At 40.2% G+C, this 9,623-nt stretch overlaps 1 protein-coding gene across 1 annotated transcript in view; it reads left to right on the top strand.

The window, feature by feature from the left end:
* The first annotated feature begins 2,003 nt into the window (after positions 1–2,003).
* LOC107287461 (GDNF-inducible zinc finger protein 1) overlaps positions 2,004–9,623 on the top strand; it is a 14,007-nt gene continuing 6,387 nt past the window's right edge. The window contains exons 1-2 of the mRNA XM_015815980.1: positions 2,004–3,349; positions 8,041–8,135. Of these exons, the coding sequence (XP_015671466.1) occupies positions 2,004–3,349; positions 8,041–8,135 (1,441 nt within the window). The remainder of the gene's footprint in view (positions 3,350–8,040; positions 8,136–9,623) is intronic.

The following is a 9,623-nucleotide window of genomic DNA, read 5'->3' as shown; positions in this document are numbered from 1 at the left end:
CTAAATAAAGTTTGAAATAGCTATCCCCAGTACTCCCTTAATTCTTTGTTAGCAATCCAAATTTTGAAAAACACACACACACACACACACACACACACACACACACATTATATATATATGGAGGTGGGTTGTTTTTAAAACGATAATAAGAATTCTAAGCAGTTTGTGCTTAAAATGGCTTTGAACTAGAAGTTGGAGATCATTAAAAAAAATGCTCATTTGATACTTTTGTAATAAGCTCTGGGCAGATTTGTTAGCAAAAAAAAAATGCCAAACAGCTGCGCTTGGAGTTGGGAGAGTGAAATTGCTTGATTGTTTTAATAAAACTTGGCTGCTTCTTGTCTCTCAGTGAATAAAACTGGGAGGGGGGGAACCAGATGCCTATGTGCCTTTTTCTGTCAGATCTTCTGAACCCCTGTATATACCTTGTCACATATTTCATTTCACTTGTATTTGCCTAAGCAGGATGAACAACTCAAGCCTTACATCAGGGTCATAAGGAAAACTGAAGTTTCAGACACACAAAGCCTATAAAAGGTAGATTGCGACAAAGAGATTCAAAGCATGAGTGTCAGAATAAAAAAAAGTGTGAATTATTTTACTTAGAAGTAAATATATAGAAGTAAATAAATATATACTTAGAAGTAAATAAATACATGTTAGGAAATAATAGAGCCGGGTGCTTTTTACCCTCCTCAGTCAGAAAAGATTTCAGAACAGCTTGTATAGGCTCATGTTAGTTTATAATATAAATGAGATCGTGTGAAAGGAAAAAAGGTGAGAAAAACAAGCAAGTGTGGACTCCAGTCCTTGAACTGAGTTTACGTGATACCATAAGCCCATGGCTATCAGATGGGCAGGTTATCCAAAGTCACTATGAATTAAACTCTGGTTAAAGTGCTAATTTGTTGTAGGTTTACTTTTCTTAGCCATAAGTCTGTATGTCATCTCAATCCAAGTTGGATGGTTAACTGTGATTAACTCTTCTTTCCAACTTCCAAATGAAGAGATCTGAGATGTGAATGTTAAAACAGTTCAGGAAGACTGTCAAGATGGAGAGAACTGGATGGATGGGCTGTGTACATCAATGAATTGAAAATTGTAAGAAAGCTGTATATGGAAAGTGCAGAATGCTGTGTTATTCTAAATAAAATAAGCATTTAACAGGACTTTCAGTGGGGCTGAGAAGAAGGGAAAGGATGTCAATGAACTTCAATTAGTTGAGCTTTGCTTCAAAGAGGCCATGAACCCTACTTCCCAACCCCAGATTCTTGTATCATTAGTGATCTGAACTAAGCAGTTTTGCCTCTCGTTGCAAGTATTTAATTAATAAATTTGTTGTCTACATATTTTTCTCATCCTTCCTGTTGTAGGTATATGTGAATGAAAAAACTCAGATTTCTTGGGATGCCATCCTACTCAGGAATGCTTTTTTAATCTCTTTTTCTGCTCTGAGCTCCTAGTGGCAGAAAAGCATGAGGGCACTGTAAAACAAAGTCCAATAGAAAATAACTTCTCCTCTCTTGCTGTTTATATAGGTAGTCCTCATTTAGGCTGTCTCATTTAGCAACCATTCATAGTTACAGCAGTGATGTAAAAGTAACTTTAAGTCCATTTCCTGCAATTGCGACCTTTACAGGTCTGTAAAGCAAAGGAAAACTGAAGTAAGATCATAAGCAGAGTTGCAGTTTTATTTAGCGATCAATTTGCTTAATGATTGAGTTGCTGCTCCCAATTGTGACTACTAAACAAGGACTACTTGTATATTCCAAGCAACTTAGGGAGATACAGTTGCAAATCACAGGCAGCTTATCTTATTTTAAACTTATGTAAGGAAATTGTTATACCATTCATTGATTGGGAGAGTCATAACTGGATTTTGTAGATTTTACAGATTTATTTCCTTCTTCCAACTAGTTAGAAGAACATTACTTTGGGGTCTTTGATTTTGTTTGTGGGGCAGACTATTAACATGTAATAATGTATTTTTAGAAAGGAAGAAGATGGAAAGTAATGCTGTCCTTCTGGAATCCAAATCCTCACCAATCAACCTTCTGAACGAAATGCACCAGCTGCGTCTCCTAGGCCACCTCTGTGATGTCACCGTGAGTGTAGAATACCAAGGTGTCCGGGCCGAGTTTGTTGCTCACAAAGCTGTGCTGGCAGCCACAAGCAAGTTCTTTAAGGAGGTCTTCCTTAATGAAAAAGGCATGGATGGACCAAGGACTAATGTGTTACTGAATGAAGTCCAGGTAGCAGACTTTGCATCTTTTCTGGAGTTTGTTTATACTGCCCGGGTAGAGGTGGAAGAAGATCGGGTGCAGCGCATGCTGGAAGTGGCTGAGAAGCTGAAATGTTTAGACTTGTCAGAGACCTGCTTTCAGCTAAAAAAGCAAATGCTTGAATCGGTCTTGCTGGAGCTGCAAAATTTCTCTGAGTCGCAGGATACCGATGAGGATGGTGGGGCCCGTCCTAGCACTTTAACCGAGCCCAAAACAGTCACTGAATCACCAGGCGACGGCGTGGATTATTTTGCAAGTTCTGCCCTCAGGAGACCCAGGACTGGATCGGACGTCGAGTCCCCCACCCTGAAATTAAAGGAAAAGTTGGGCAAAAAAAAGGAAGCCCTGAAGGCCCCCTGTGCCAAAATCAGGCGGGCGAGTGGCAGATTGGCCGGCAGAAAAGTCTTTGTGGAGATACCCAAGAAGAAGTACACAAGGCGCCTGCGAGAGCAGCAGAAGTTTGCCGAAGCTGTCGAGGAAGAGAGCCGGCTTTCCGAAGACCAAGGCACCCGTGAAAAGGGCGGGGAGGAGTTGACCGACCAAGCGGTGAACAGCGTGAAACTAGAGGAGAAAGGGTTTGATGGTGCTGAGGACCACCGGGCAGAAAACCTGACTAAATTGGAGGAGGATAAAAAGAACCGCAGTGGCAACTTTACTTGCAGTACTTGTGAGCGAGAATTCCTCTATGAGAAGAGCTTTCTGAAACACATCAAGCAGAGCCATGGAATTGCAGCTGAAATCATTTACCGTTGCGAAACCTGCGGCCAGACTTTTGCCAACCGGTGCAACCTCAAAAGCCACCAGCGCCACGTCCACAGCAGCGAGCGCCACTTCCCATGCGAGCTCTGTGGTAAGAAGTTCAAGCGCAAGAAGGACGTCAAGCGGCACATTCTGCAGGTTCATGAGGGTGGTGGGGAGCGTCATCACTGCCTACAATGTGGAAAGGGTTTGAGCTCCAAAACGGCCCTGAGGCTTCATGAAAGGACACACACAGGCGACAAGCCTTATGGGTGCACAGAGTGTGAGGCTAAGTTTTCTCAGCCTTCGGCACTTAAAACACACATGAGGTATGAACAGATGGAACGGGCCTTGTAAGCTAAATCTCCGGGCGAAAAGCTAATGCCCTCCCTGAGGCAGTTTCTTCCTGGGCAAGAAAGTTAAAAATAGGCTGGAGCTCCTCTCTAGCGGGGTTCAGCAATAGGCGTTTTTCCTTTGAAACGGCAGATCACAGCCATAATAATCTAAAATGCTCTTGAGTCACCATAATGTACGTCAGGATAAATGTAAGCCTTAGCTGAGCAACTAAACAAGAACATTTAGAGTCCTGATTATTAGCCTGCTCACGTTTGTGGGAATGACGACAACTTTCCAGTCACAGGCTGACTGGGCTAAAATACAATACTGTGTAAAAGTGAAGAAGGAGAATTGTAGCAGGTTGTCACGTGTCTGAAAACCCAGTTCATACCATTAAACCTTATCTAGGTAATAATTTGAATTAACTGTCAGGGGGATTACAGTCTTCTCAGCCAGCCTTCTCATTCTGGTGCTCTCCAGATGAGGTAGAACTGGAACTGCCAGAAAGAACTACCGTTTCTTCACCCACTTGTTTTGACAGGATTTTTGAGGTAACCGGTGGTGTTGGCGGTCAGTTTTACCCTATGAAACATTCACAGAGCAGACTTCCTTTAGCTGGCTATATGTCCCAAGCAGATAGATTGTCTCAGTGGAAGTTTGAGGGTCCCGACTGAACATTTCTAATTTTGGCTAGATTTCTTTTCTTCTGGAAAGAAATTTCTTAATGAAAAAAGGCATGAAAAGAAATCAGAGTATGTTTCTAATATTACTTAGAGGGAATAGAAGTGACATTTCCTCGGTAAGACAAGAACTTGAAATTGGATTGTCCTTAAGACAGAGATATTTCTGCCTATGCTTGATTGTATGGTCCTTTCCAGTCATAGCCAGGCAAGTAACATAATACATAAAGGATATGCAAAACTTTCATCATATTTGGAGACTAGACTAAGCTGTCGTTTAGCGTGGCATAAATTAACATAGCCTTTTTGGCTAGTCATAGTCCCTACCTAGCTATCTCTACATTGACTGAGGAGAGATTCAGAATCTGTTTAGTATGGACTGATCCTGATTTATTGTTTTGCTCAAAACTGGGAATTATGGGTGAAGTCTAATTTCAAAACATTTCAGCTTCAAACCATTGGTTACGAATTTGACGAAGGTAATCATAATGCAAAACACTATGTTTGAATGAAATAGGCAGCTGTGCTTACCTTATGAAACGGTTAGTCTGCAATTAGAAAGAGTTGGGTAGGGATGTTATTAGTGGTGGGAGTCAGATATGTGAACAACCGGTTCTCTATGGATGCCGCTTCCGGAAGTCCATTCTGGGCCTGGGCAACAAAAAATTAGCCACCAATTCTGCCGAAGTGGTGTGAACCGGCTGAATCCCACCACTGGATGTTAGATGTGCTTAGGAGAAAGCTACGTGTACTTAGCTAAGCAAGGATTTAGGACGATGGCTGAATTGCTTTTTCCATGGCTTCCTGGCTGGGATACTGTGACTAAGCACCTCGGCAAAGATGTATACGCCAACCACTTTCAGATCTAGGAATACAGGTAATTCTCGACTTACAACCATTCATTTAGTGATTGTTTGAAGCTACAACGGCACTGAAAAAAGTGATTTACAATCATTTTTTACACTTAACAACCATCACAACATGATCAAAATTTGGACACTTAGCAACTGGCAGTTATTTATGACGGTTGCAGTGTCCCGGGATCATGCGATCACCTTTTGTGACCTGACAAGCAAAGTCAATGGGGAAAGCCAGATTCACTTAAGAACCGTATCACTAACTTAACCACTGCAGTGATTCACTTAACAACTCTGCCAAGAAAGGCTGAAAAAGGGGACAAAACTCAACTTAGCAACTGTCTTGCTTAGCAGCAGAAATTTTGGGCACAATTGTGGTTGTAAGTCGAAGACTACCTGTATATAGAAGGTGGGAACAAGGCAGATCTACTTGGTAACCTAAAGGGCAACCTGAGTTTAGCCCCTATAATGTTGAGCTATAACTTCCATAATCCCCCAGCCGATACAATTGACATCCATGCTGATTAAGAATTACAGGACCTGAGGTCCAATACATCTGGGAGGCATAGCATTGGAGAAAGCTGCTTCAGAGATTGTTGTTTTTATATTTTATACCAGACAAACTGCTGCTGATCCTAGCCTGTGAATCATCTGAGATAAGATTCTGATTATTCTTGGAAATAGAGAAGAAATTTGGATATACAAGGGTTGAATGAAAAATAAGCACCTCTGTAATTTTAGTGATCAGTGTGAATATTTGAATACATGAAACAGGGAAATCATCCTTGAGATGACCTGTGTTTACTTCTCCACATAATCACTAGCATTTACTACACACTGTTGCCAATGATGGACAAGCTTAAGTCTGTCACAAAAAATGGTTTCTTTGGCCTAGTTCTAATAGTCTTTCCCACCTCTTCATTTGAGTTAGAGAGATGCCTATGAAGCTATCCTTTCGATTATGGAAAAAGGTGGAAGTTGCATTATTCCAAGTCTGGACTATATTGCAGATGGGCTAATACAGTGAGATCAAGCTTTGCTATTGTCTCTTGGGTGGCCCATGGGTGAGGCCTAGGGGTTCATGACTACAGAGTTGCATCCCATATCTCCTTGTGCTTCCAAACTGTTTTAATTGGGGGTTTTTTTCAGGCATTTTGAGTCAATAATGGTACTAGGTTCAAGGAAATTCACATAAATAAGACCACATTTTTTTTTTTCAAGGTGGAGTTTTGTAATGATATTCCACGGACCGCTGTTTCATTTCTGAATCATATTGATGAACCCATATTTCAGTGGCTCTCACAATGCAGTGGAGAATTTTTATCTTATCTTCATTCTTATAATATGACAATGATTGGTGGCATATTTCAACCCTTGAAAGCTTTTGTCTTTGCTATCAGCATGCAATGTGGGTCACCTTACTGATATATTGAAGTATATCAGTAATGTGACTCACACATTCCTGTTAAAATGCTACCTATGGTTGTTTCCCTTTGACTGATTCACCAAATCTCTTTTATCTGTTTACCAACCTTTCTCATGTGAGACTCATTAGTTTCTCTCGTTGGTTATCTACGTTCTTGATGATACAAATCAGCCTTTCCCAGTTCACCATCTGTACCTTTTTTGACTCACTGATGCAGAGTAGTCATATCAATGCAGTAATCCCCCCAAACAATCTACATTTATTGTGAATTTCAGTTGGAGGGACTCATTTGGCAATCAAAACTTCAATCACAGGGTTTAAAGCACAACGACAAGTACTCTCAGCAGGCTTCCATTTTATAAAATGAAGGAAATACCTAACTTCTAGTACACTAATATTATTGCCATCTGTTAACAATTTACGCAACATTGGAAGTCTTGCTTTTTATTCAACCCTTGTAATATAGGAGTGAGAATTTAATGGGGTTTGGATACCATAACCTCATTTCCTAAAGCAGATATTTGTGGTAAAATCTGATTACGAGATCATAGGGACATTTTGGTCCTTCACGCTACTTGATTCAGGAATAAATTGTTATTTTAAGGGCAGAGTATGAAATATTGCCTGGACTCAAGACAGGAGATGACTAATGTCCACATGTACTAGTATTTTTATTGAAGGAGATCAAAATGCAATTGCTAGATAGCTTCTCTAGATGAATAATTTTTCTCAGCTTTTGAAAACTGAAACGTGCAGTATTTGCTGTACTAAATGCAAAAGGACTTATTAATGGGAAAGGTAAGGCATTTTAGTTGTGATTTATTTCTCAAGTTAAATTTTAATCATATTTGTTATTTTTTACTGCAGGTTAATTTAGATCACTGTTGCTTTTGATTTTAAGAAAATATATTTTAACTAGACTGTTCTCCTGTCAGTTTTAATAATTATTTTTGATTTCTCTCTTTTGAGAGGAAGTATCCCTAGACTTATGCCTAGACTTTTATTCTCTGAATTTTGTTTAAAAAAGTCTTTTTTAATATGAAAGGTCATCTCACTCTGCCATTCAACTGAAAAAGTGTATATATATATATATATGTTTTCTGAGGTTTTCGCGGGTGTTTGTATGTAGGTCTTTAGTTATTCGGGTTTTCTCCCGCGTAGAATTAAAAGTACCTTGGCGACGTTTTGACGAAGTCACATTCGTCATCTTCAGGCTGGTGTCTTCAGCTTCGTGCAATGAAGCTCACCATCTCAAATCCCCCTGCAACTCAAACTAACCTGAGCACAACAAAGCTCCCACCCAAACAGAACACTCCCCCAGCCAATCAGAGCACAGCGAACCCCCCAGCCAATCAGAGCACAGCCAGGCTCCTTAACCAATCAGAACACACCTCCACCCAATCAGAACACAGCCAAGCTCCCACCCAATCAGCTCCAACCCCACTGGCAGTTAAAAGGAAGAAACAGCTGCGATCACACACCACTCTCAGAAGCACGAAGCTGAAGACACCAGCCTAAAGATGACGAATGTGACTTCGTCGAAACATGCACAAGTGATCTGCTAGGTATTACATTTCCCAGTCAGTATCCACATTCTGGACTGGAAATCTTAAGAGATCCCAGTAAATGCCATTGATTGCTATTCACTGGTTATGTCTCAGTGATGCTGAGGAGCAAGTATAATACTTGTCTTGATTTGTGTTGTTCTTTTCTTATTTCAGAATCCACACAGGTGAAAAACCATTTGTTTGCAATGATTGTGGAGCAAGATTTACACAAAATCACATGCTTATATACCATAAAAGATGCCATACAGGTAGTAGGATAATACTGCATTTTACACTCCAGGTTTTTTTTTTCATTCAGTGGCTGATGTGTGCAATATATGATCTGTTTTGATTTATGTTATTGCTATATGTAGGAGCTGATGGGGTTAAGGTTAATGTTCTTGCAGATCAATGGCTATCAAATTTTATTCTTTGTCAATTTAAAATAATTATCTGGTCCTCCTTAGTTTACAAAAATTGCTATATACTTTTACTATGGATTGAGTCCAGTCTGTTTTCCAGAACTACGTGGCTCACAGCTATTATTGGAATCAATAGAAATTCAGTTTTCTACTTTCAAAAAGCAGATCAAATGATAAGAGTAGGTTGTTATTGTATCTTGTTGAATTTTATGACTTGTTATTTAGAGATTTTACTGTTAGCAGTATCACCAAACTGTGAAATAATTATTCTGTAGACTAGCCAATAAGGATATCTTTTGTTCACATAAAATGTTATCCCACAGTTAACTGAATCCTAGTTCACTCAGATAGCCCAGTTGGATAGATTTTTTTTTAACCTGAAACCATTAAAATCATATGGACAAGTTCCTAAATTATGCTAGCCTACACCATAGTTGGCTAGTTCGTAGTTCATTGTATGATGTGAACACAGCCTAATTGTCTACCTTAGTAGCATTAATGAGATTCTGCTAAACCAACAAGAGCAGGATAAGTTCCTTTTTTATATTAAAACTATGCACAGAAAAATAGGTGCTATTGGAAATGCCACAATGTATGATTGTGTTAAGAAGGGATCTGTATTAGCGACTTTGCTATTCTTAATAACTCCGTAATCAAGCATATGTACAAACTGTCTCTCCATCCCCCTTAACTAACTGGGAAGTTGGTTCCAAGCCAGCCATAGGCCAGTGTTGCTGGAGTTTTAACTCAATCTCATGTTAATCTTAAATCCTACAAAGGCTTTTTGTAAAGCTACAAAAAACTCATAAATATCACTCTTAAGTAAGAACTGTTTTGTAACCCTATTTTTATTTCATACTTTTAAAAATGTTAACTATACAAACAGTTTTCATCCATCCATCATTAATTGTGGGATACATTTGAGAGAAACCTTTTTGGTTATGTTAACTTTGTAGATGCCAGTATAAAATATTCAGGGATAATTTGGTTTTCCATAAATAATTTTTTAACTTGGCCCTACTGGCTGGGCCCTTTTGTCAAACCCTTCTGGGTCACCAGCTGGGGGAAGCCGAGGGCCCGGGGTAGGGGCGGGGGGGTAGCGGTCATTATAAGGGAGAGCCTGTGTCCAAGGGAGGCCACTGTGCCTCAGATAGACGGTGCAGAGTCCCTCCTTGTGAAGTGGGGGCAAGGGGTGCAAGTGGGCCTGTTGATAATATACCTGGCCCCCTGCTATGTGTTAACGGCCCTGCCTGAGCTGGCTGACGTGATAGCCGGGGTGGCGGTTGAGACCCCCAAACTTATAGTCATGGGGGATCTCAACCTGCCGTCGGCGGG

Source organism: Protobothrops mucrosquamatus, unplaced genomic scaffold, assembly GCF_001527695.2.
Source record: "Protobothrops mucrosquamatus isolate PMUCROS unplaced genomic scaffold, P.Mucros_1.0 scaffold391, whole genome shotgun sequence".
Lineage (NCBI taxonomy): Eukaryota > Metazoa > Chordata > Lepidosauria > Squamata > Viperidae > Protobothrops > Protobothrops mucrosquamatus.
The sequence above is the reverse complement of the archived record's forward strand: the minus strand, read 5'-3'. Positions and strand labels throughout refer to the sequence as shown.